The sequence below is a fragment of the Gasterosteus aculeatus genome, chromosome 14 (assembly GCF_964276395.1).
Source record: "Gasterosteus aculeatus chromosome 14, fGasAcu3.hap1.1, whole genome shotgun sequence".
Taxonomy (NCBI): Eukaryota; Metazoa; Chordata; class Actinopteri; order Perciformes; family Gasterosteidae; genus Gasterosteus; species Gasterosteus aculeatus.
This window is the reverse complement of record NC_135702.1, coordinates 1,922,875-1,948,252: the sequence shown is the minus strand read 5'-3', so window position 1 is coordinate 1,948,252 and position 25,378 is coordinate 1,922,875. Positions and strand designations below refer to the sequence as shown.

The following is a 25,378-nucleotide window of genomic DNA, read 5'->3' as shown; positions in this document are numbered from 1 at the left end:
ACATGAAAAATAGGAAAGGACTGCTTGTCGTAAGGTTTCTGCCTTCTTCTTAGGATTGTTTGTATGCAGTATCAGTGTTTTAAATAATAGTCTGTACAGTAAAGAATCATTCTACTTTAACTATTATATTTTTATATTGACTTAATAATTAATAATATTAAATACTTTCATATTTCATGTGAATATTGTTATGGGAGAGTTTTTGTACTGCACCTTTAAGTGTTACGTAGCAGTGACGTGGGACGCGGAGGGCGTGGCCTACTCGTGAAATGTCAGGGAGGAATGGCGCTCGGCGCGGTATTTTGAACAATCGCCTTTTTCCCTTTGCTCGTTTTATCTGAAACCGTCGCCCAGCGTCAACATCTGCGGGTGAGCGGGACTTATTTTTTCGACCGGTTCCGCGGGTCGCCGCTCCGCGTCCGGCAGCCGGCCGCGCACTTGTTTTCCACCGAGTGTGTTGAATGTTTGAGATATAATGTTGTGCTAGCTAGCTGCGGCTAGCGAGCTCAGAGAGTTTGCTAGTACAGTTGTCCGTGCCCGCCGGGCTGCGTCCAAGGGGCTCACGGTGAGGATGATGTCGGGGGTTGAATGTGGATGTCCTCTGGTACTGAGTCGTTACACAAACCTGCGAGCTGACACAAAGTTCGGCGTGTACTCACCGACATTTTAATGACATTTCGGGGGCTATTATTATGCTAAGTGACAGTGTTCGATAATTTAAAGTTAAAAGCTAATAGCGGAAAAGCGTATTGAGAGTTAATTAAAGAGTCTTATGTGTGTGTCTGTTTGTGCTGTCAAAACACAACGAGCACAAGTTAACGTTAACTGCTTTATTGTGCGTGTAGCTGCTTAAACATAAACGTCATATTCACGCCAACCTTCCTCTGTTGTTTAGTTTAGAAAATGATCTCGTAAGTTTATTTCGACTTGGTCTAAAATAACAGTATAACCGGTAGGCCGTGCTAAGCTGACCAGTGGCCCCTCGGAGCACCGGCCGTACGGGCCCCACGTCGCACGCACCGGCGAAGCAGGTTGAAGTGCATTGTTGGAGCTCAAGTGATTTAATCCCGACGGATGTCTCAAGTGACAGCAGGAATTATTGAAAGCTAGCATTGTTTACGTTGTCTGCTCAAAGAGTTTGTTTCTTGCTAATGGCGCACGGCGACCACCGGGTATTTATTTCAGCCCCCGTGTATGCTAGCGGTCCTCTCTCCCTGTGGAGAAGTGCATTTCATTGTATTATTTCAGCTCCATGTAAGTCATACAAAGTGGCATTCAGTGCTCACTGTTAGCCGGGGAGCTAACAGAGTTGATGACGAGGTAAAAATGGCGGATCTTTCGAAATCCAACCCGGCCTGAAATAGTAACGCAGCCAGTAACATCTCGTCTTTCTCCTTTTCTTCTCACTCTTTGCAACAAATGGGACCACTTTCGATTTTTGTCATTTAAAACAAATAATCTGTTTGGTGTCTGGATATGTTAGTTTGTGTGTTTGTGTGTTCATAATGTCCGTTTAGTGGATTAATATCCACTAAACCACACATATAAGTGTGCAGCAGGACAATAATGTGGCAAACATTAGTGGAACTCAAACGTGACTCATTTGCCAGTTGTACATATTTATTAGTTATGTAGAACAAATCGAAAACAGTACAAAGTAATAAAAAACACTTTATTGTAAATTGTGTTTATTGCTGTAAAACTGTCCCACATCTGGTTGATATAATTTATGTTTCAAAATAAAGACACCCTGTTTTTAATGTGTTCATCTGAAAAACAAAAACGTTTTCACGATCATTTCCTTACTCTTTTGTCGTTGACAGAGAGCCGAGACTTTGCCAGCATGGATGTGGTGTCGCCGGAGCTCAACAGCCTCCTTCCTGATGAGATCATGGACACCGAGGCCATCGAGGACCTCCCTCCCTCCCAGCCAGGCGGCGGCGCGGTCCAGTCACAGCCCAGCGATGACACGCCGGTTCCCATGGAAACGGATACTCCCGCGGCCTCGGAACATTTGAGCCTCTGTTCGGATGCCACTTCGGCGGAACACGCGAAGGCTCCTCCCACCTCCTCAGGAGCCACACTCAGCATCAGCACCGCAAGTCAGCTTCCCATCTCCATTTCCAGCACGTCGTCCCTTCTCACCCTCAAGCCAGCAATGGTTACTTCCCTCGCCGCGACTAAAACCACAGATAGTTTGAGCGGGACTAGTATCTCTACGATGGGGCTGCAGAGGCTCACGCCTCCGTTCACCATCTCCGCCGCCAACCACCAGATCATTCTCAACAAGGTGGCCTCGGCTCAAGCCACAGAAGCAGCCAAGTCCATTGGCAGCCAGCCGCAGGTCTTCAAGCAGGAAGGACAGAAACTTTTGGTGACGACCATAGGAAAGTCGGGGCAGCCGATAATGTTGCAGGTAGCGGGCGGCAAGCCGGGCGTCTCACAGACTTTAGGAGACCACAAGTCTCAAGCGCCGCAGTTTAAAGTGGTGACTATTGGTGGGAGGTCGGAGCTGAAGCAGGTGGTGGGGAGCGCTGGGAACCAGTTGACCACATTACAGGGCCAGCAGCTGAAGGCCGTACAGGTAACCCTGGTTCTTTTGTATTACAGTGCATTTATTTTATTGTTTGTTTGAAGCGTTCGATAACTTGCCAGATATTTGTGTTAAAGACATTTCTGTTGCTACTCTTAGCTTGGTTAACAAACTATTTACAAAGCATAGTTTGGTGTTTGAAGAAGAGATGAATCATTATAGTAATATCAGTATTGTACTTTATGGACCAGACAAGTAAATAATCAGCACCCCCCCGTTTACGCGTTGTCATTCTGCCGTTGAGGCCTGACGACAAGATACTGTTTGATAAACATGCACAAAGATGGAAACATCTTAAATAGGAGCTTTATCCAAAAAAGCAATAATGATAAACCTGAGAATATGTACATTGATTAAAGTAAAGTCGATACGTTCAATAAGTCAAAGGTGATTGTATTTTCTAGTGAGTACTACATTATGAGGTGGACAAAGGAGTTCTGCTAGGATGTTAATATCAAAAGAAGTGAGTATTTGAGGCATATACACCATAGATCTTAGAGGACAAGGCAATCGTAACAATAACGGCAATGAAAAACCATCGACTGTCCATTCATTTCTTTCTCGGATGTCAATGAATATTCTAAATATGTTTATTATGTAATTCTTAGGTATGTAGATATTTTAAATATAAATATGCATGTTATGTCGGGTATCCGTTTGCTTTCTTATTGACAAAGTGGGACAAAAGTATATTTTTAAATAGCGCAAACCTTTTGTGTAGGTTTTCTTTTTTTGAACAGAACAATCACCCATTTTGTTCCTCTAAGTCCTTAAACTTCTTGGCAGGCAGATAAACGAGTATGAAACAGTATTTTCTGACAGGGATCTGTTTGTTTTTTTTGTCTGATGTTTAAGTCACTACAGTTTGTGTGTAAACTTGTACTTACAAGCTGGCGTTGCATCACACCATCTTCGGGTCGAACATTCCCAGCGACATTTATTTGAGTGTATGAATTATTTGCACATGAACCTTAATGAATCCCTCCACAGATTGCTACAAAGACCCCCGTATCCTCAGCTGCACCCATCAAGTATATCATCACCAAAACGGTCAACAGCAAAGGTCTCAGTCCTCAGACCTCGGTGTCCCCCGTCATCACCGGTGAGTTCATGTTGCTGTGGTGGGACCATTGCACGCCGGCAGCGGTCTGAACTCAGCTGATCTCTGAGGCTCTTGCTCCCTGTGCGCTCAGGTCGGGTCCTGACTCAGACCTCCCCGGGGATTCCCTCGAGGACCATCACTCTGTCTGAGACGCTCAACTCCAACATGCAGAGTATCTCCGGCAAAAAGATCGCCATTTCCCCCCTGAAGAGTCCCAGCAAGGTGAAGCTCCACACACACACACACACGTCCTAGATGAGGAATCGTCTTGTGGATCAGAGTGACGCGTGTTGTCGTTTAAGCCTCCAGTTTGTAAACGTTTAACGTGATGTTTTATATTATTATACTTTCCCAGGTGACGGTGGTGTCCGTGGCGTCCCCGACCTCCAACGCCACTCAGAAGTCGATGACGCTGCCCGTCAACGTGGCACTCGGCCAGCAGATCCTCACGGTCCAGCAGTCTACATCTGGATCCCCGGTCAAGCTGGCCACCGGCCAGAACACGGCCCAGGTGGGATGTCCTGCTTTCCTCCAGAATGCACGCAGTAACCTTTGTGAAAGAAAGCGGGCAACATTTATTTGCACAAGATTTCTCAATGTGACTTTCTATAAAAGTACTTTTCAAATGTGGAGATTTAACTCGACCATTGAAACGTTTTCAGAACATCAAACCAGTGCAGTCTGTGACCATGGGAGGAGTCGGCGGCTCCCAGTTCAAGACCATCATCCCGCTGGGCTCCCAGCCCAACGTGCAGCAGATCCAGGTCCCGGGCAGCAGGTTCCACTACGTCCGCCTCGTCACGTCGACCACGGCCAGCAGCTTGGGGCATCCCAGCGGTCCCAGTACCAGCTCCCTGCAGACAGGTGACCTTCTCATGGTTTTATACCGGTGCCAACGGGGGAGGGGGTCCTTTGCTGCAACTCAATGTGTCTTGACGTCCCGCAGCCAAACCCATGGTGGTCGGCACCGGAGCGGCCCGCATGTCTGTCGTCCCGGCGCAGCCCGTCAAACAGGTAGCAGCTGCTTCCGTGTCTCATGCAGGGTCACGGCTTTGAACACGGCAAATTAAGCCAACGTGTTTCATCAAATCATTTTTTGACTGATTTATTTCCTGCAGATGGCGCCGAAGCCCTTGACCTCGGGCGCGGTGGTGACCACGGCTCAGACGCAGCAGCGCCTCATCATGCCGGCGACGCCGCTCCCGCAGATCCAGCCCAACTTCACCAACCTCCCCCCGGGCACCGTCCTGGCCCCGGCGCCGGGGGGAGGGAACGTGGGCTACGCGGTCGTGCCGGCGCAGTACGTCACGCAGGTTAGTAGCAGCTGCACAACATGTGTGTGTGTGTGTGTGTGTGTGTGTGTTTGTTGCTCGTTGATGTTCAGTGTGTTCTGATGTCTTTCTCTCCTGTAGCTCCAGCAGACGCCTTTCGTCACCCTCGCCAGCAGCTCCACTTTCCCAGCGCCCGCCGGCGTCCAGACGCAGGCCCGACTGCCACTCAACGGGTAACGGGGGGCCCTTCTTATCTGCCCAACAGTTTGCTCTAATATTTTAAACTCTTCTGGTGCCCCCGATTGGTTGAACGTGCTTTGACTTGACTGTAACCTCCGTAATACGTTGATTGGCTCGCAGCTTGTCGCCAGCGGAGACGACCTCGAGGCCGAGGAAGCCGTGCAACTGCACCAAGTCGCAGTGTCTGAAGCTGTAAGTGCGGCCTTTGATGGTGTCTGTTGTGTGTTGGAGGGTCCGGTGGGGGCCGCTGACTCGTCCTCTCTCCGCCCGCAGGTACTGCGACTGCTTCGCAAACGGAGAGTTCTGCAACAACTGCAACTGCAACAACTGCTTCAACAACCTGGAGCACGAAACGGAGCGACTCAAAGCCATCAAGGTGAGGGAGCGGGGGGGGGGGGGGGGGGGACGCCGCGATCTCCAGCCACACCGACGGGTCAAAGTTACAGCTGCGCCTTTTCTTTTCACAGACGTGTCTGGACAGAAACCCGGAGGCCTTCAAACCGAAGATCGGCAAAGGCAAGCAGGGCGAGTCGGACCGCCGGCACAGCAAAGGGTGCAACTGCAAGCGGTCGGGCTGCCTGAAGAACTACTGCGAGTGCTACGAGGTTGGTCCTCCCTTCACGCCGCCCGGACGCCCTCCCTGCGCCTCCTCCCGCTTTTTTTAACACGTTTCCTCTGTTCCACCTCCCCGAAGGCGAAGATCATGTGCTCGTCCATCTGCAAGTGCATCGGCTGCAAGAACTTCGAGGAGAGCCCGGAGAGGAAGACGCTGATGCACCTGGCGGACGCGGCGGAGGTGAGGGTGCAGCAGCAGACCGCCGCCAAGACCAAGCTGTCGTCGCAGATCTCCGACCTGCTGATGAGGACGACGCCCGTCATCTCCAGCGGGGGCGGGAGGTACGGTGACTCTACAAACTATTTGTGTTAATACTTCACCTCTTTGCCGGGCTGTGTAAACGTATAACGTATTCTGAATATCAGTTTGCTGATGACGTTGTGCTTTGCCCCCCCCTGCCCCGCAGGTTGCCGTACACTTTTGTAACGAAGGAGGTGCTGGAGGCCACGTGCGAGTGTCTGCTGGAGCAGGCCAAGAAGGCGGAGCAGACTCACCAGCCTCAGGTGGAGGCGGAGAGGATGATCCTGGAGGAGTTCGGACACTGCCTCATGAGGATAATCAACTCGGCGGGGAAAGCCAAAGCCGACTGCGCCTCCATCAACTGCTAGCTCCATGTCTGCCCCTGGACTTAACCCCGCTGTGGGGGTGTGTGGGGGGGGGCGGAGAGAGGCACAGAGACAACCTGCGGCGTCTCCGTCCTGCAGGGAGACGGCAACAAAAGGCAGAACGGCCAGGCCTGAAAGTAGAGTCTCTTCCTCGGAGTAATAAACATGGAACAGATGTCTGGGACAAACGGACGGAGCTCGTCGCCTCTGAAGGACCTTCAGAAGCTGAAGGCCCCGCCCACCCCCCAGAGAGCCCACCCCCACCGACCCAATCACCTGGCTGTGATGGACAAGAGGGAGCGAGCGAGTCACTTCATTTCCTCACAGGGCTCTTTCAAATCTGTTTGTCTTCTTCCATTTTATTCTATTTTCTTTTAGCTCCCCCCCCCCCTCACACACACACGTGTAACTTTTATGTAACCATTTCAGGTTAAAGTAGACAAAAAGGATCTTTTTTTAAATATTTATTTTGTCACGTATCAATATGCAGCGTATAGTGCTGCGAGCTCTTAATTATTAACCGAGGCTAAATTTATTGAATGAAAATGAGTACACACGTAATTTATTATCCACTGCTCACCCGCCTGCTGTACCCTAAAAACCCAACGCTGGGGGAACCAGTAAAGATCGTCTGCCGATGGTCCTGCCTGCAGGTCCGTGGACCCCAGCAGGTTTCACACGCCGGGTCTCATGAGTTCCATTCTGACGTTTCACAGCAGGAAAAGCACAAGAGGGGATTAATAACATTATCTTTTACGGCCCGAGGTCTTTGTGAACATCTGGCCTTTCTGGTTCTTATTTGGAGTCCAACATGAATTAAATGAAACTCACTTATCGATCACATCATCCTCAGATGTTTGAAATGATAGCGTTGTCTTTTGCTATTTGATTCCAAACCAGTGAGAATCAAAGAAGACAAAACGTGAACACATTGGTGAAAGTTCATGTCGGATCCTTCAGCTCAGAGGCGGATTTAGAACATAAGTGTGTATCATCCGGTGTTCAGAGGCTCCAAACCCAGCAGAATCATTGTCGATGTAATTTGCATTGGTGCTTTTCCTTCTATGACGCTTCAGAATATCTGCTGTGGAAAATGTCTGAGACTTCTTGTCGGGAACCAGTGTTACTCTAAAATGTCCAAATATGCAAGAAAAAAAGTGCATTCTGGGTAGGACAGTGTGCTTCTCTTTCTTTCTGCCGATGGCACATGAACATGCATTTGTGGTGGGACTAATATTTGCATTTCTAAACAAATTTAACAGTAATATGTAAAATAATGATTATATAAAAAGGCACAACTATCCCTTTAAGTTGTTTTTGTTTGTTTGTTGTATTTGTTTAATGTTCACCCATGTAGTTAATTTTGTTTACACAAATTAATTTATAATGTCTGCTCCTGTACTTTAAACCAGCCATGCCAGCTCTTCAGCCACACGTTTACTAACCACAGCAGTGTTGGTGTAAACGTGTGCCCCCCCCCAACTCTGGAACAGTGATTAAACTATATAATTGTTTTAAAGCTGAAACGGTGTCTGTTTTCCTTTTTAATTTACTTCCATCATATCAGCGTCATAATGGCTATATGGTTATAATGACTTGTTCTGTGAGGCAATCTGTCACATGTTAAACGTCTCAGATCACCGTGCTGACGCTCACTAAATCAGCACAAAGTTCACCCATTATATAATATGTAATGAATATATTATATCATTGTGGCGAGCTTGGCCAGATGAATGAGACCGGAGACTTGAATTACTTTCACTGCCTTTCCTGTGTCTTGTACGCCACAAGACCCCAGAAGATAGACACTATATTAAGGCTTTGAACACACAACTTCACCCACAGCCATACTAAGTTGGGTCATGGTGCCCACGCTCTTACACAGTAAAACTAACAGTAACATTTGAGCACAACAGAACCTAGAAGAACACATAAACTTCGACCGGGGTCCGTAGTTCTCGCCCGAACATGAGGGCAGCAGGTGTGCGTCGGCTGGACTCCTGCAAACCTCGCTGAAGACCTTGGACTCAAAGTTCCGCCCTTGGTCGCTGTGCAGCTCAGCGGGGGCCCCGAAGCGGGCACACATCTGGGTCGGCCCCTTCTGGGCAGTGCAAAGGTCGCAGCAGTGCACATACAGCTTTAGGACGTGGGGGCGGAGTGTGAGGCACCAGCAATTCTACAAGGTCGCGTCCTCTTTCGGGAGCCCTCCACCTCCGGTATATGTAGCGTGTGTGTGTGAGAGAGACCGACCGACCCGCCAGGTGGCGGTAATGCACCTAGTGATCCTTATGAGATCTTAAATTCCACCAAAGAAGAAGAACGCAGTTACAAATGGAGAGAAGTAGCACGCGGAGGTCCTCGCCCAGATGTAAGATAATATGATTATTTATATTCTGTTTAAAAGTGTTGTATAAAAGGTTTTGCATGATTACTATTTTTGGTCGCAGAGGTTTCTCGCGCTTCTCTTGTGATGATGATGATTATAACTTTTAATGAGGTTTCGCTGATATTGAATATCTGCACCTGAGATAAATCGATATATACTTTATTAATCTCCAGGCTGACATTAAGTTTTGTTAAATACTTTAATTGACTTGATTCGATTCAATACTTCATGCATCTACTACAGTGGTGAATTGGTGTAATTAGCTCCAGACGTCACACGAGCCGCTGCGAGCCGCCGACCACGTGGCCGCCTCACCAAACTCCAGCTAAAATGTGGTTGTTTAAGTGTAAAACGGATCAGTATTCAATCGACTCAAACATTTTCTGAAACTCAATCCGCATCTCTTCCGTCCCGCTTACGCGCTGCGGTCCCGCTGGTTGTCGTTTTCTGCTGTTCTCACCATCTAACTTGCACTTTTATTCTGTTTCACGTGTTTTCGTAGATCAGCCGAAGAAGCTCCGTTCCAGTGAAACGCGGACCTGAGACGCATGTATGTGCTGCAGCTCTCTTGTGGTTTAGTGAAGTGAGAGGCCGTCCCAATGATTATAACAATCACTACCCATCTGACCCATTCACATGTGTGGGGGAGATTATTCATGAGACGTTGAATGAGGGTTTTGGCACTAACTTTCCATATGGAGATGCTGGTGCTGCTGTTGTGAGACTAACATCTGCATTCTTGTTTCAGGGTCACCCTGCTGAAGTAAAAGGGAGAGTTCTCCACACGGCTACATCTACATAAACTGGTTTTGTCTTTCTCTATTTGAAGTCATTCATCACCAAATAAATACAAATTAAAGAGGCGTTGATGTGTGTTTTGTGGAGTGCATCCATTCAACTGAGATTAAGGCTTTGTAGCTTGTATACATAAAATGTTACGGTATTTTTATTAGCATCTCCATTAGAAGCCAACTAACATTTCAGTAGCAAATATTGTACCGTTTTCTTTTTTTTGTGAGGTGACGTCCACATTACATCACTTTATACTTGTATTGTCCTACAATTTAATTATTTTTATTGATGTGGAATTACTGTGTTATTAGTGTTAAGTATGCTGCATGAATGCACTGGTTTTATATCAACACAATAACCGTTGACCTTGGGGATTGTTGATCATATATGTAAGTAAATTACATGTTGAATTTAGGAAATAAAGTAATGTCCACTAAAATATATATATATATATATATATAATTATTTGGATGTAAAATATTCAGTCAGTCGGTCTGGAAGTCAGTTCTTCCAGTTGATTCGGATTTTGCTTGGGAATACGTTTGATCTAACGTTAATATATAAATTAGAAGTTTGAATACTTGGCATGCTAGCAGGGCTTAGCTAGCTATAGTTAGCTTGTAGGCGGTGGAGACCATGTTAATTAAGTTAGCATGCTAAAATTGTAGACGTAAAGCTAGTCTGCATGCTAGCAGGGAAAACTATAGCTAACATTGCTCGCAGTTTATACCCTTAACATCAAAACCGGCCTGCCGTTAATTCGTTATTATATTTCTATTATATTTACCATGTTCATAAGTATTGTATACGAGCTACGGCGTGTAGCATGTACAACTGTCAGCTAGCATGCTAGCAGAGCTAGCAGCGCGTACGTCCCCCCCCGGAAGCTGTTCCTCTTCTTCGTGGCAGGAGGAGACGGCTCCTAGTGCCACGTTGATGGAGACCAGTGGGGACGTGGAGCCTGTAGCCGGTACCCGGTAGCCTCCTTCCGCTCGAGTTTCTCTACGGACGACGTCCACAACGCAGAACCGAACAGGGAACCTGCCCGGGCGGAGGAGTGTTCGCCACCTAGTGCGTGTCCGTGTTCACGTGAGACGCAGCGAAAGAAGGGCAGGTAAGCGGCTTTAGTGAAGGAATCAGACCCGTGTGTAACTGTCACGTCTTCAGCAGGCAGCTAGCAGACCAGAGCGACCCCCCCGCCTCCTCTGCAGCCGCAGGACGCGTTGTACATTTTTCTAGTGAAGCATTTACAGATAAAGTGACAGAACCGCAGGCGGTTTTCCGCCCATTCGTCGCCTGTCACTCGCCAATGTCGTCGCCGCGGGGCTTTCGGTTGTTGTGTCAGCTGTTAGCACGCCGCTAGCTCCTCCTCTGCTTTTAAGTTTTAACACAACGTGAACCATCGGAAGAATTCTCTTTCCCCAGAGCCTGAACAAAGCGACGCGGGCGTGATTCTGGGCGGCGGGGTCAAAGTGCCGTTGGGCCCTTTTGTGTCCTCATTACAGCAGCGGGGCTCAGTGGCGATGAAGCGCAACACAAAGGTGTGAACACGACCCGCGACATGCAGGAAGCTCCACGTGCACCGGCTAGTTTCATCTATTTGCACTCTGTCTGCAGTTTGCATCAGTGATGATGGTGGATTCAGACCCTCTGTTTGTTTTGTTGTAATTCAGAAGCACCACAGACGTCCTTCAAAATGTGCAATATTGAACATTATAACCTTTGTGAATGTAGGATTTATGACAGCGCTGTAGTACTTTAGGCTTGGTCTACATGCACGTCTACATTGAAAGTTGTTCCTTCTGTTACAATCGAAGAGATGCAACAAACCCCTGTTTCTGCGTTGGCAAATGAAGTGGGTTTGTTTCAAAACGTGTGTCTTTCTACTGCAATATTGTTCCTCATGTTACCACACTGCTTAACAAGGACACAGCGGCAGGTCAACAAAGAGGGGGTTGCGTACTAAATACATGACGGCGTACGTTGGAATAACTTCAACACGTGCTGTGGAATCCGCTGCGATGCCTCCAGAAGCCACAAAGTAAATGTTCCACCTGGTTTTGTTTTTTTCTGCAGGATGAAACTTAAAGAGATCAACCGCACGGCCATCCAGAGCTGGAGTCCTGCACAGCAACACCCCATCTACCTTGCGACAGGTAAGAGCCTCACCTGCACGGCTCTCACTGGACGTTGAGTAACTCTCAGGAACAATTGTGTGTCTTATTTTACCGTATCACACACAACAACAAAAGGAAAACAATTTGTGTAGTTTTGGTACAAAGTGTGTGAAGGTACAAGAGCAACAGTTTAGACTTTCAGCCCTTTTTAACTTTACATCTACTCCCTAATTATTAAGGGTTTCTGTCAAATAAAATGGACCCTTTCAAACATTATAATCACGTGTTTCTGCAGAAGAGCGTCTTACTGTCTCAATAAAACTATTTCTTTAAAATAGTTTGCTTGTTTTAGTGCCCTTGTTACTCCTCAGGTGAGCATTCTTATGTGTGGTATTTAGAAGTTGGATGAGTGAGGGCGGCGTACGCCCTAAAACTTCCCGTCTTCTCTCTACAGGAACATCAGCCCAGCAGCTGGATGCCTCCTTCAGCACCAACGCCTCCCTGGAGTTCTTCGAGCTGGACCTGACGGAGCCGTCTCTGGACATGAAGTCATGCGGCAGCCTCTCCTCCTCTCACAGATACCACAAACTGGTGTGGGGTCCCTATGGGATGGACTCGGACGGCCACCCGTCCGGGGTCCTGATCGCCGGGGGGGAGAACGGCAACGTGATCCTGTACGACCCCGCCAAGATCATGGCGGGGGAGACCGACGTGATCATCGCCGAGAGCGAGAAGCACACGGGGCCGGTGAGGGCGCTCGACGTCAACCCCTTCCAGGTGAGATCCGGTCGACCCCCCTCGCCTCAAATGTCGTGTGCGTGCAGCTAAAGAAATGCGCAGGCTCATTAAGCCGTTTTGTTGTCTGTGCTGCAGAACAACCTGTTTGCATCCGGTGGGAACGAGTCTGAAATCTACATCTGGGACATGAACAACTTTGGCTCTCCGATGACTCCGGGACCGAAGACTCAGGTCAGTTTCTCTCACTCTGTCATCAATATATCGTATTATTTACCACCATCATGAAATAACTTTTCTGCATAATAACATTTTTACAATCAACACATGAAACAATGAAGACACTTGACATGATCGAACAAAAGGTAAACAATACTTCCTACCTTCCTAATAATACTACCTCTTTACTTAAGATTCAATCAAACATCTTCTTCTTTTAATGAAATGAACCAAAACACTGACGAATGAGGAAGATCTTGGGTAGATAATAATCACAATAAATATGAAGGCAAACGGAACCTTAATCTCTGACCTGAAGAGAAATCTGGGTGATCGATCGATGGATCCTTTCTTCTGTCAAAACATGACGTTCTTCTTTTTCTGAATCATTGGAGTGCTTTTTATTTTTCGATCAAGTTCGCATTTCTCAAAGCGCAATGAGCACCGTCCTGCAGTTTGCACGCGTTGTGATGAGGAGAGCTCGTGCTTTCTGTCTGGCAGCCCCTGGAGGACATCGGCTGCGTCTCGTGGAACCGACAGGTGCAGCACATCCTGGCCTCGGCCAGCCCGAGTGGCCGAGCCTCGGTGTGGGACCTGCGCAAGAACGACCTCATCATCAAAGTCAGCGACCACAGCAACCGAGTACGTCGCTGCCTCCGCTCCCGGGTTCGGTCGACTCCTCCTCCTCCGCTGCTGTCCGCCCGCTCACACGTCCTCTCTGTTGTTGTTGTTGTTGTTGTTGTTTAGATGCATTGCTCCGGTCTGGCGTGGAACCCGGAAGTCGCCACTCAGCTGGTCTTGTCGTCGGAGGACGACCGGATGCCGGTCATCCAGATGTGGGACCTGCGTTTCGCTACCTCTCCTTTCAAGATTTTAGAGAACCACACCCGGTAAACACGGCCCATCAATTCGGCGCCGGCGCGGCGTGACTCTTGTAACCGGCCTGTGGCCTTTCGAAGACGTAACCGTCCTGTTGTCCACAAACAGAGGCGTCCTCTCCATCGACTGGAGCTTGGCGGATCCCGAGCTGCTGCTGAGCTGCGGGAAGGACAACAGGATTCTGTGCTGGAACCCAAACACGGCCGAGGTACAAGTCCGCTGTGAAAAGAGACCAGAGTGCCGCCGTCGTCATTTTCCTCCTGATGGGGTCCGTGGATGTAGCTAAAAGTAACCCCCCCCCCAACAGGTGCTGTACGAGTTGCCCACCAGCAGCCAGTGGTGCTTTGACATCCAGTGGTGCCCCAGGAACCCCGCGGTGCTGTCGGCCGCCAGCTTCGACGGACACATCGACATCTACTCCATCATGGGAGGAACCAACCAGGCGCAGAGCCAGAGGCACGCCGACCAGGTGAGAGGATCGGAACAGAATCCATCAACACAACATACACAGCAACACCAATAAGATCAGAATGACAATAGAAACATTCTGACTAATGTTAATAACCGCAGTGATTGAAGCTTTAATATTTGCATGAATTGATATTTTGCAGCTGTTTTTAGATGTTGTGCATGCTTCCTTTTTCTTTCTCTCCATCCGGAACTTTGTCTCTTTTGATACAGATCAGCAACTCGTTTGGGAACATGGATCCCTTCGGCACCGGGCAGACTCTGCCCCCGCTGCAGCTGCCCCAGACGGCCGCCCCGCCGCTGACCGTCAACCCGCTGAAGAAGCCCCCCAAGTGGATCCGGCGACCCGTCGGAGCCTCGTTCGCCGTGAGTCCCCCGGGGTCTTTTTAAAAATGTAGTTATTACTGTTCCTGCTGGTTTAACCCCCCCCCCCTCTGGTTCAGTTCGGTGGGAAGCTGGTGTCTTTGGAGAACACCAAGCAGCAGCCCCCGTCGCACGTGGTGCACGTCAGCCAGGTCGTCACGGAGACGGCCTTCTTGCAGCGCTCGGACCGGCTGCAGGCCACGCTGAGCGCCGGCAGCTTCGTGGGCTTCTGCCAGGAGAAGATCGACGTGGCCGAGAACGAGTTCGAAAAGACTCTCTGGTCCTTCCTCAAGGTGCGGAACTCCAGAAGAAGACCCTTCCTCCCAAAAGTAAAACATTTCACTAAGTAATGTTGTGTTATTTGGTTTTCAGGCCAATTTTGAAAGCGATGTCCGCAGCAAATATCTGGAACTTTTGGGCTACAACAAAGAGGATCTAGCGTTAAAGGTGAGCGACCCTATCACTAATATATATATATATATATATATATATATATATATATATATATATGAGTGAGTCAGATCTCATGATACATGTGTAATTTGTATTTTGTGGTCAGATTTCAGCAGCTCTGGAGGAAAAGGCCGCTGATCCTCCGCAGGTGAGAGCGTTTAATCTAAATAGTTACTCTGGAGAAGATGGACCCCCGTCTCGTATCCGTCCGTTAATTATGAATCCAGTCAGAATATGTTCGTAAAGAGACGGCTAGCGTAGCTTCCTAAACTCATATGTGTGTGAGATAAATCCACATAAAACAACATTTATTATCTGAACTCAAGCAGAGACTTAAGCGGGTCGTGTCTGTTGTTTTGGTATAAAACCGAGAAAAGAAGAAAATTGACATATATTATATTTAAGCGCCTAAAAATGACTTTTTATTATTATTAAAATAGTTTCAACTTGTCAATTATTGGCTGCTAGTCTACTTCAAATGGTTCTGTAGCTGCTGAGAAGCTCAGGACAAGCTCCACGTCAGGGTTAAATGTTCCTTTGACCTAAATCTCCCCTCAACATTCAGGCGGAGGTTCCCGCTGCGATCTGCCTGCAGCCGCTACCTGAACTCAGCATCGCGCCGCCCGCCGACTCCCCCGAGGCGGCCTTCGACGTGATCGCCGCTGCAAACCTTCAGCCGGCGGCCGCGGGGGGGCTGGACTCCGAGCCTGAGGCTGAAGACCCAGAAGAGGCTCCTCCGAGCGGACCGGAGGAGAAGGTGGACCCGGTTCCACCAGAGGAGGAAGCAGCGGAGGAGGCGGAGGAGATCCCCTTGGAGGAGGAGGTACACCGTCATCACTGAAACTCCTGTTTCATCTGTTAAAAGTCCCTCCGCACCACAGTTGACACACAAAGGTCATGCAAACAAAATGTACAGACGAAGAGTAAAGCAAACAGCAATAGACTGACCCTGTGCATAAGTCAACGTTCCAACAGAACGCTGAAAATGTGTTTCTCTGGTGCTCCCAGGAGGATGCGGCGGCGCCAGTGGAGGAGGAGCACAGTCCTCCCGAGGACTCGGAGGATCCGGCTCCGGCTCCGGCGCCGACTCCGGCACAGACGGAAGGAGTCAGTCTCAGCGTCGGTCAAGGTAACGACGTCACAGCGAGTTGTTTCCGCACTGAGCGGTCAGCAGCCGGTGAGCAACACAGTCCTGCGTTGCCACATAACAGAGCTAACTGCTAACGGCGCATCGGCTTGCATGGTGATGCCGTTCGGTTTCATTCAGTAAAAATGTCTCCTTGTGTGAGATTCCGTCATGTTGTAAAATGTTCTTTTTGGTGTGTTTTTAATGGTAATCGGGGGGTTTAACTTTTTATTTAATTTTTTCTGCAAGATGTGGACGGGCTCATCACGCAGGCCCTGCTGACCGGAGACTTCGAGGGAGCTGTGGAGCTCTGTCTCCATGACAACCGCATGGCAGACAGCATCATCCTGGCCATCGCCGGCGGGTCCGAGCTCCTGGAGAAAACCCAGAAGAAGTATTTTACAAAGACACACAGCAAGATCACAAAGGTGAGTTGTTGTTGTTGTTGTTGTTTGATGAAGTTATTTTCAGCGATGATGCAACTGACCGCTTTGTCCCTGCAGCTGATCAGCGCGGTGGTGATGAAAGACTGGCACGACATCCTGAAGACGTGTGACCTGCAGAACTGGAAGGAGGCTCTGGCGGCGGTCATGACCTACGCTCAGCCCGAGGAGTTCTCTACCCTCTGCGGTGAGTTCAAGGACAAAGTTTAATTAAACTTGGTTTAACGTCTCATCTGTGAATTTGTTCACTCTGACCGAACTCGTCCCGCTCGTCAGACCTTCTCGGGGGCCGGCTGGAGGCCGCACAGGACGCCCACCTGCGAGCCCAGGCCTGTCTGAGTTACATCTGTGCTGGAAACGTGGAGAAACTAGTGTCCTGCTGGACCGCCGCGCAGGACGCACACTGTCCACTCTCCCTCCAGGTGCGTCTCATGAAAAACCTTGGACACCTTTTTAGGGCATCATCTCTGTCCATTTTTTTTTTGCTAGTGTGCTAGTTTTTGCTAATGTGACCCCTGTTCCCACCCCGCCAGGACCTGGTGGAGAAGGTGGTGGTGCTGCGGCGTGCGGTGGAGCAGACCCAGCGCTCCGGTCCCGCTGCTATCGGCATCCTGCTGGCCGAGAAGATGAGCCAGTACGCCAACCTGCTGGCCTCGCAGGGCAGCCTGTCCACCGCCATCACCTACCTGCCCGACGACGCCGGCCAGGTACGTGACACACTTGGACCCGGACTGGACCCGAACTGGAGCCGAACTCTGAATAACTGTTTGGGACTTTAACGCACCAAAGTGTTACTGAGCGGGAATCTAGCTCCCTTTTTAGCAGAAATAATGTTGCTATGCTGTTTTTAAGCTAACTAGATAGCTAATTAGTTTGCTAAATAACTAACTAGCTAACAGCTAGCATTAACTAGCTCCTTCAGCCGCATTCCCCTCAGCTTTGATCTTCACAATGTAGCGTTGTCTGCTAACCGTTGAAGTCGGACTATGTTCTCCTTTTGACCTTGACAGGCCACCGTACAGCAGCTTCGCGACCGCCTCGGCCGGGCTCTCGGGCAGCGAGCGGCTCCGGCTGCTGCCGCTCCGGTACAAACCCAGAGAGCTCCGACTCAGCCCCGGCATCAGTTCGCCCCCGTCCAGCCCGCCGCGGTGCCTCCGCCCGCCGCAGCGGCTCCGCCCGCTGCCTCCGCCCCGGCACAGCCGCAGTACTACCAGCCAGTATGTTCCTCTGACTTCCACACGTGCTTTCATCTCCTTCTGCAGATGTTTCCTTCCATTAACCAGCATCTACAGGTCACGCTCCGCCCATTGGGTTCCCACATCTTAGCCTTGTGAAAACATACAGGAAGCGGCTGGTTAGAATAACAAGGCGTCTCTTTAAAAACCTCCAGCGTTTGCAGCCAGTCGCCGGTGACGGACTCTTTCTGCTGCACATCTTCATCGGATGTATCGGAAACTTGTCGTGGATGTAAATGTGATCAAATTTTCCCCCTCTCATACGGTGAAACCACCTCGCTGCTGTTGTGTCCGTCCCCTCCGGCTCGGGTTCAAATCACACGCTGATTCCTCATTGAATTGTTCCCGAACGACGGGATGTGAAGCGGCTGCATGCCCGGAAAAATCTCACTACCCAAACGTTTGTGTAATTTGAACCCTGGCTCTGGTCCCACGTGTGTGTGTGTGTGCATTGCGGTGTATTTGGTACCCCCCCCCCGTCCCCCCCCCCCCTCCCCTATGCGGCGGCCATCATTGGTTTGTGCCGTGTGTCTCTATGTGCTTCAGGTGAGGGCTGCGTCCACTGTCACCTCCTGGAGTAACCAGACTCCCACAGCCCTCCCCAATGTCCCTCCTCCTCTTCAAGGAGGCAGAGCCTCAGAGCAGCAGGTACACTGACCGCCCACCCAGACCCCCGCACGCACGCACGCACGCACGCACGCACGCCGCCTTTAGCCACGGGCGTCTCCGTTGATGGGATCAGTCACAGGTGGCGTCCTCTGTGGCTGCGACGCTTCCTGTTGATTCTCTTTTTACTCTTAGTCTCGTTCTGGATACGCTGCTTACTCGTCCCTTTGACCCCCTCGCTCGCTTATATCTGCTGCGCAAAGGATTGTGGGTAATAAAAGCATGCTGAGTTCCACGCTGCAGACCTCCTCGATGTGTGGTGCAGACGGTTAATACCAGTTCTCTGTATTTGTGTGTGTGTTTTTTTTAAAGGCGGAGCCTCCAAACTCTGTGTACGGGATGATGGCGCCCTCCTGCACAGCCGCCGCACCTCCTGCCTCCTCCACCCCTGCGTACATGTACTCCCACCAGTACCAGCGTAAGTGCAGCTCGGGACAATCTTCAATATGGGAAGAAAACCTTAAGCAACTTTGTCTCCTTAAAGTGTGCGAGTGTGTGTATAAAGAAAGAAAAGTTAAACTTAAAGACTTGTCTGTGAACTAGCACACAAAGACGCAACCTTTTTTGTTTTATCCTTCTTCTGCGCTCCGTCACTAACAGAAGACGAGAACGAATAACTTGAGTTTGTATTTTCTTCATATGAAGCTGAACTTAAATCTCCAGCATGATCTTCACTGTTCTGTGACGCTGCATGACGCCGTCAGTGTGACATGCAACGGCGACTAACCGCATGTAACCTGTGTGACCCCCAGCGTACCCCCAGGTCAGCCAGTACCCACCTGCAGCTGGGGGGGGTCCTGTCTATCAGCCTCTTCAGTACTCCTCCTCCTCCTCCTCTGCTCCTCCTCCCGCAGAGCCGCCCGGCTTTCTCTCTCAGTACACGCAGCCAACATCTCCGGTCTATCCCGGACATCCTCCCCTCAGCCAGTGCCCGTCCTCCTCCCCTCCCTCCCATCCGCCTTTCCTCCCCTCTTCCTCCTCCTCCTTCTCCTTTTCCGCTCCTCCGTCCTCCGGAGCGTCTTTCCAGCATGGCGGGCCGGGATCTCCTGTGTCCTACATGCCTCCTCCTCCACCGGTGGGATTCTCAGGTACAAAACTAAGAAAAGTGCTCACAAACTCTCGGCGGCGGCGCATTAGTTGGCCAAACGGGGGGGGGGGGGGGGTCCCTCTGGCGCTCTCTGCCCCGCTGCTGCGAGCGCCACACGGACTTATTCAACATATTAGTGTCAGTGTGGGAAAATAACAGCAGCAAAATTATAAAAAGAAAAAATGTTAGAATTATTTAAAAAAAAATGTTTTGGGGGGAAACGCACATAAAAAAATATATATATATATATATATATATATAAAAATATAGATATAAATATATATATAAAAAAATGTTTTTAATTATATATTTTATTTATATATATATATATATATATATATATATATATATATATGTTTTTTTTTGTTGTTTTTTTTTAAATCAGAACTTCCCTTTTCCCCATCATAATAGACTTCAATGCGGTGGTGTGAGAATGAGTGAAAGGACTTTATTTTGTTCCCCTTCAGGGCCTCAGAACGGCTGGAATGATCCTCCGGCCCTGAACAGAACCTCGAAGAAGAAGGTGAGTCGGCTGCAGCTCTGCGGTCTGTCGGTGTGAACGCTGCACGTTGGATACAAACACACACATATATGTAAATAATAAATAAATAAAACGGGACGTCTTTCAGCCGGCTGCGGTGAGCTACACCCCTCCGACCCCCATCACTGCTCCCATCATGGCGCCGCTGGGCGCCGCCCAGCAGGGTCCCTCTGGGGCTCCTCAGGCGATGGGCCAGGGGCCACACGGAGCCCAGGTCCCCTACTCCGGCATGCACCAACAGCACCACCAGCAGCAGCACCAACAGCACCACCAACAGCAGCAGCTCTCTCCTCCAACCATGAACCCTTCAATGCCCACGACCAGCATGGAGGGGGCACCAGGAGCTCCCACTGGAGACGTCATACAGGTACACACCTGCACATGCAGGATTAACAATTGAACATAGATGCTAGCAAAGGTCGAGAATACCACGTAGTTCCTTATTCACGTTGAGTTATCCCCGAAATCGAGGCTTTAATGAAAGTGTGGTAAAGTGGACGTAGCCTTCATCTTCTCGCCCTGGCGAACACTTCCAGCCTCTGCAGTCCATCCCCGCGGAGAAGATCATGAAGAAGCCCATCCCCGAGGAGCACCTGGTCCTGAAGAGCACGTTCGAGGGGCTCATCCAGAAGTGCTTGGCCGTGGCCACAGACCCCGTGAGTCCGCTCGCTTTGTCTCCACCTCCAGTCCGCCGCCGCCGCCTCGCGTTAGATGTGTGATCGTTTCTTCTTCTCCTCACAGCAAACTAAGAGGAAGCTTGACGACGCCAACAAACGTCTCGAGGCGCTCTACGACAAACTCCGGGAGCAGACGGTGAGTCTCCCGCCCCGACGGAGGGGAAATAGCGAGCGTTCCTCAGTGGCAAAAAAATGCATTCAAATCATCATCATCGTCATCATCTTGATTTGCAGCGAATAAGCAATGAACCTAAACGCCGTTTTGCTCCCCGCAGCTCTCTCCCGCCATTGTGGGAGGCCTCCACAGCATCGCCCGCAGCGTGGAGTCCCGCTCCTACGCGGAGGGCCTCAACATCCACACGCACATCGTCAGCAGCAGCAACTTCAGCGAGACGTCGGCCTTCATGCCCGTCCTCAAGGTGGTGCTGACGCAGGCCAACAAACTGGGGGTGTGAGCGGCCTCCCCGGCTCGGGAGCTGCTTTCTTTATTATTATTTTTTTTTCCTCTTCTTTTTGGACGAAGTATTCCGAGATGTATGAAAATCCTGTCGAGTTCTTCTCTCGTGCCATTGGCGTTCTCTGACGGCGAGCCGAGCTGTCGGCCGGCGGTGAAAGTGACTTCTGAGAACATAAAGGAACTAGAATTGAATTGAGTTGAATTAGAGCACCGCCTCAGTCCCACAGGTCACACTGATCGAATATGCAATTAATGTAATGAAGCATAATCAAATTTAAGTAATCAGAGATTCAAATTTAAAATGTGCTAAATTTAAGGAAGGCAATGCTTAAGTGTATTTGATACGCAAAGAAATTCGAATAAATATGGAATTTAGAGAACAACTTAAGTAGGAAAAGTTACAGGAGATTCAGGAATTAAAGGGTATTTCTATTTACTTGTTGAGACGATCAAAATATATAAAAGAATAACGCTCATCTCAAATCATTTGGCATTAAGCAGCAGGGCGTCGTGCAAACAGTCATTTAGAAAATGTTTTATAGTCTTTTAATGTTTGTGCACTACATCGATGCTCTGCTACCTTTTATCATCCATGATTACAGGGAATTCCTCCCTTTTTAAAAGTACAAACACATGCTTTATTGTCACATTACACAACCGGGCAGAATGTGTTTTTTATTTTTAAAACGTGGCATTATTTTAAACCAGTAGTCACACCCACAGGCAACTACAGCCGAAAGGAGGCTTTTAAAAAAGAAAAGCACCGTATGTGTCTTTTGTTGGTACTTTGTTGCCTCTTTCTGCCGTTAGCGGCTTACTTTCACCTCCGGTGTCACTCCGTACGACTCAAAGGACCACGATGTAACCGGCGTGAGGGACGATGCAAGACGCCGTGCAGACGCTTCATGTCTTATTTCAGTTTTGTATCGTTTATTTTTTTAGTGTAATCACGAGGCTCAGCAAAGTGCAATGGAGTTTTAAAAAAAAGACTGCTTTTTATGGAATATAAAGTATGCATGTTTAAACGGACGTCTTTGACGCATTGGAGGTAATTAACGGCTAATTAATCTGACCTCGGAAGCAAACAGGAAGTAGACTTGTACTTGATTTTCATTCCAACTATGATGAGGGCTGTAGTTTGTTGTTAATAAAAGGAAAACAAGTCTTTGTTTAAGATCGACTACATGCAATATTTTCAATAAATAGTATTTATTTACAACATGATGTTGCTGCGTTTTGATTACTTTTGCTTTCATAACAGTTTAAATATAATGTGCATGACACGATGCGCCAATGATCCACATGCATTAACAATCCAGTAATGTATGATTCTGAAATTCTTTTAATGCTTCTGCTTTTGTAAACAATATTTTAAATGCAGGACTTTTACTTGTAACAGATCAAGTTCACACTGTAGTGCTCGTGCTTTTACTTAAATAAATGTATTCTCACATTAGTGGCTTTTACTTTGAAGGGTAGTAGACCGGAAAACCTGCCTCTTGAATTGAAGTCGTCTCTCACCTGCTGAATGAAACGACGACATCGTTACACCTTAAACGGCGGTTCCGTAGCGCACATTACGCAGTTGGATTTACGGTGTTTACGTCCCGGGAAAAGAAACACGTGAGACCGGTGAGGCTTTTTGTACCGACACTTTGCGACAGTTATTACATGTTTACGCACCAACTAGAATGACCTGTTTCCTACCTGTGTTATAAAGGTGAGTTCTGCGGGCCCAAGTTTCATTTTGAGGGTGTTTCTAAAGTACATATTGAAAACAGCGGCTCCTTAAAGGAGGAAAGATGTTAAATACATTGTAAAAATCTTGTATGTTCTTTAAAGGAGACCAAATATGAAATACTGATGCATAAAAACCTAATAGGTTGTGAAGCTAAAGCTGCTTTCCTGTTTATCTTGGCATGTTTCTTTAAACGAAGGATGCATGACTCTTCTTCTGTGGTGTTTAGAGGAGGCAGGATGTGGACCTGCAGTCCCTGGGCTCTTCTACCTCCCATCTACTCTCTTCTCACTGCTGCTGGTCTGTGGGCCGTGTGAGTGTCACCACACACAATACGCACATCCAGAGCTTCCTATGTTTCCTGTGGGGTTCAGTTTAATCTCTTAACCGGTGTGTCAGTGTGGACGTGTTGTGCCCAGGACGCTTTGGACGGGAGTCAAACACATGAAAATTGTGTGGGTACCACAAAGAGACGTAAATGTACCACAAGGAGACATAAAGCGTCTTATAAATGTCTCATAGCAACGACTGCAGAAAAATGCTAGAATACTACAGAAAGAGGCCGAATGAAGAGACTTTAAAGGGCTACGAAACGACAGAAGATGGCAGTAAATGATTTCTGTGTTTACATTTACTTTGCATGTGTTGCATTTGAACAGATACTTTTTAGCTGTCGATGAGGAGAAGATTGTCCCGCTGGGCTCAAAATACAGGTAATGATTAAACAATATAGAATATTGCATATGATGATTTTTTTCTTCATGTTTGGATTAATACTCTGTTTCTTTCCTTTTTCTGCAGGGGCAATGGATCCTTTTACCCTCCGTACATCAGGTACACAATCATGCAAAAAAAAAAAAAAGCATAGTTTTGCTTTATTTTGGAGGAGCCAAATTTAAAATGTCGTCCTGTTTCCTTCGTCTTCAGCATTGCAGGAAACTTTCCACCCGCCAGCTGCATCTTCAGCGAGGTCATGAACCTGGCGTCCTTTGTGGGTGAGATTACAATGCAGGTGTGTTGACTTCAGCCAGATGTTTGTTGTTGTTTATCTTCCATCCGCATTCCAGGGTTCGTCATCGCCGCCCTCAGGTACCTGCAGCTGAGGCAGAAGATGGACAAACAGTGGCTGAACGTCGGCAGCCTGGCGGCTTTCTCCGTCGGCTGCTTCGGGATGACGCTCGTGGGAAACTTCCAGGTGACGTGAACACGCGCTACGTGCACGCGCGCACGCGGCTATTTGACGGTTGGTTTTGGTTTCAGCTTTTCACCGAGGAGACGATGCACAACTTCGGCACCTTCCTGACGTTCATCCTGGGGACGCTGTTCTGCTGGGTCCAGTCCTACGTCACCCTGAGGGTCAACCTGAGGAACGAGGGGAGGAAGGCCGCCGCCCTCCGCTTCCTGTTGTCCGGCTCCATCACGCTCTGCATGATCCTCTGTATCCTTTGAGGGGATGGGGTTAAAAATTGCATGCTGGGAGTTTTCTTCCGGTCGTTTTAGTGGTGTAGTTTGTCGTGTTGTGTATCCATCGTCGCTCCTCTGCAGGATCTCTCCCTTAACTCTCCGGCGGCAGACTTCTCGCTGATGGCTCAGGGGCTCCACGTGCACGCGGCGCAGTGCCAGTGGGCGCTGGTCATGTTCTTCCTCGCCTTCCTCGCCACCTTCGCCATCGAGTTCCGTCACAGCCACTTCCAGGTGGTGTGCACGGAGCGCTCGGCGTCCCGGCACCAACCGGACGGGCTGTAGGGACCACGGAGACGCAGTTATTGCATCCGAGGCCGTTTCACTGTCACCATGGTTACCGCTTCATGTCGCACTTTTTATCTACAGGCAGAAAATCAGCCGAGTTCATGTTTTCTCCACACGCAGACGTTCTATAAATCTAAATGCAAATACGACCAGTATGAATGAAAATTCAGCAAAATGTTTTATGGTGTTTCAATCTTCGAGCTCTCGTATCAACTGATTTGTCATTAAAGCAGGTTTTCTAATAAAAACGGCCTCATGTGATTATTAGAGATCGGATCATTCAACTGACATTTTAAACTTAAATTCTTTTTTGAAGAGTTTAAAAATGGAGAAAAGTCTCGCTCAAAAAAGTACTTAGAAGAGAAGATGCATATATTTGAGAAGCAAAGAGCATAAAATTGGATGAAACCAAATATTTGTGTTTCTATTGTTTCTCCTCCACGATTAGATTTTAGATATACTTTATTTTGTTAAAACCTAAAGGCTTTATTTCCAGAGGAGGTTTTCTTGAAGGAACTCTATATTTACGGGCGGCACGGTGGCGTGGTGGTTACCACTGTCGCCTCACAGCAAGAAGGTCCTGGGTTCGATTCCGCCCAGTGGCCTTTCTGTGTGGAGTCTGCATGTTCTCCCCGTGTCTGCGTGGGTTCTCTCCGGGTTCTCCGGCTTCCTCCCACAGTCCAAAGACATGCTCTGGGGATCAGGTGGATTGGTGACTCTAAATTGCCCGTAGATGTGTGAATGGTTGTGTGTCTCTGTGTAGCCCTGCGATTGGCTGGCGACCAATCCAGGATGAACCCTGTCTATCGCCCGAAGTTGG

General features: G+C 48.7%; 3 protein-coding genes and 1 long non-coding RNA gene across 19 annotated transcripts; all 4 read left to right on the top strand.

Annotated features, from left to right (window-relative positions):
- Positions 1 to 228: 228 nt before the first annotated feature.
- Positions 229 to 7,953, top strand: lin54 (lin-54 DREAM MuvB core complex component). 3 transcript variants are annotated; one of them, XM_040197370.2, is made up of 14 exons: positions 229 to 369; positions 1,824 to 2,584; positions 3,584 to 3,695; positions 3,787 to 3,917; positions 4,051 to 4,206; positions 4,358 to 4,559; positions 4,642 to 4,709; positions 4,814 to 5,008; positions 5,108 to 5,199; positions 5,327 to 5,398; positions 5,480 to 5,582; positions 5,674 to 5,811; positions 5,901 to 6,103; positions 6,229 to 7,953. In XM_040197370.2, exons 2-14 carry the CDS (start codon positions 1,844 to 1,846, stop codon positions 6,428 to 6,430), a joined length of 2,415 nt encoding a protein of 804 aa, XP_040053304.2. In that variant the 5' UTR covers positions 229 to 369; positions 1,824 to 1,843; the 3' UTR covers positions 6,431 to 7,953. The 3 variants fall into 3 exon arrangements, with proteins under 3 accessions (XP_040053304.2, XP_077944910.1, XP_040053305.2); XM_040197371.2 differs by having other exon boundaries at positions 250 to 565; XM_078088784.1 differs by having other exon boundaries at positions 5,480 to 5,811.
- A 637-nt stretch (positions 7,954 to 8,590) lies between these two features.
- LOC144388304 (uncharacterized) lies at positions 8,591 to 9,675 on the top strand. The gene is made up of 3 exons (XR_013452627.1): positions 8,591 to 8,795; positions 9,316 to 9,363; positions 9,562 to 9,675. It is a non-coding gene; the product is annotated as an uncharacterized LOC144388304 (long non-coding RNA).
- A 775-nt stretch (positions 9,676 to 10,450) lies between these two features.
- Positions 10,451 to 22,290, top strand: sec31a (SEC31 homolog A, COPII coat complex component). 8 transcript variants are annotated; one of them, XM_040197333.2, is made up of 28 exons: positions 10,496 to 10,719; positions 11,682 to 11,761; positions 12,177 to 12,499; positions 12,596 to 12,691; positions 12,799 to 12,822; positions 13,178 to 13,318; positions 13,424 to 13,566; positions 13,664 to 13,763; positions 13,863 to 14,024; positions 14,237 to 14,389; positions 14,467 to 14,679; positions 14,759 to 14,833; positions 14,946 to 14,987; positions 15,405 to 15,662; positions 15,848 to 15,968; positions 16,215 to 16,393; positions 16,469 to 16,595; positions 16,685 to 16,830; positions 16,942 to 17,115; positions 17,419 to 17,625; positions 18,190 to 18,291; positions 18,622 to 18,727; positions 19,062 to 19,397; positions 19,864 to 19,919; positions 20,026 to 20,304; positions 20,474 to 20,593; positions 20,679 to 20,750; positions 20,890 to 22,290. In XM_040197333.2, exons 2-28 carry the CDS (start codon positions 11,683 to 11,685, stop codon positions 21,067 to 21,069), a joined length of 4,014 nt encoding a protein of 1,337 aa, XP_040053267.2. In that variant the 5' UTR covers positions 10,496 to 10,719; position 11,682; the 3' UTR covers positions 21,070 to 22,290. The 8 variants fall into 8 exon arrangements, with proteins under 8 accessions (XP_077944897.1, XP_077944899.1, XP_040053268.2 ...); XM_040197334.2 differs by lacking the exon at positions 12,799 to 12,822 and having other exon boundaries at positions 10,494 to 10,719; XM_040197335.2 differs by lacking the exon at positions 18,190 to 18,291.
- Positions 22,291 to 22,551: 261 nt separating this feature from the next.
- On the top strand, positions 22,552 to 24,806 carry tmem150c (transmembrane protein 150C). 7 transcript variants are annotated; one of them, XM_078088793.1, is made up of 9 exons: positions 22,584 to 22,703; positions 23,009 to 23,122; positions 23,469 to 23,522; positions 23,611 to 23,643; positions 23,737 to 23,804; positions 23,877 to 24,004; positions 24,070 to 24,247; positions 24,383 to 24,441; positions 24,495 to 24,806. In XM_078088793.1, the coding sequence occupies exons 2-9, from the start codon at positions 23,010 to 23,012 to the stop codon at positions 24,687 to 24,689; spliced, it is 828 nt and encodes a 275-aa protein (XP_077944919.1). In that variant the 5' UTR covers positions 22,584 to 22,703; position 23,009; the 3' UTR covers positions 24,690 to 24,806. The 7 variants fall into 7 exon arrangements, with proteins under 7 accessions (XP_077944920.1, XP_040053438.2, XP_077944921.1 ...); XM_078088794.1 differs by having other exon boundaries at positions 22,552 to 22,703; positions 23,039 to 23,122; positions 24,383 to 24,806; XM_078088795.1 differs by having other exon boundaries at positions 22,566 to 22,791; positions 23,039 to 23,122; positions 24,383 to 24,806.
- Positions 24,807 to 25,378: the final 572 nt, after the last annotated feature.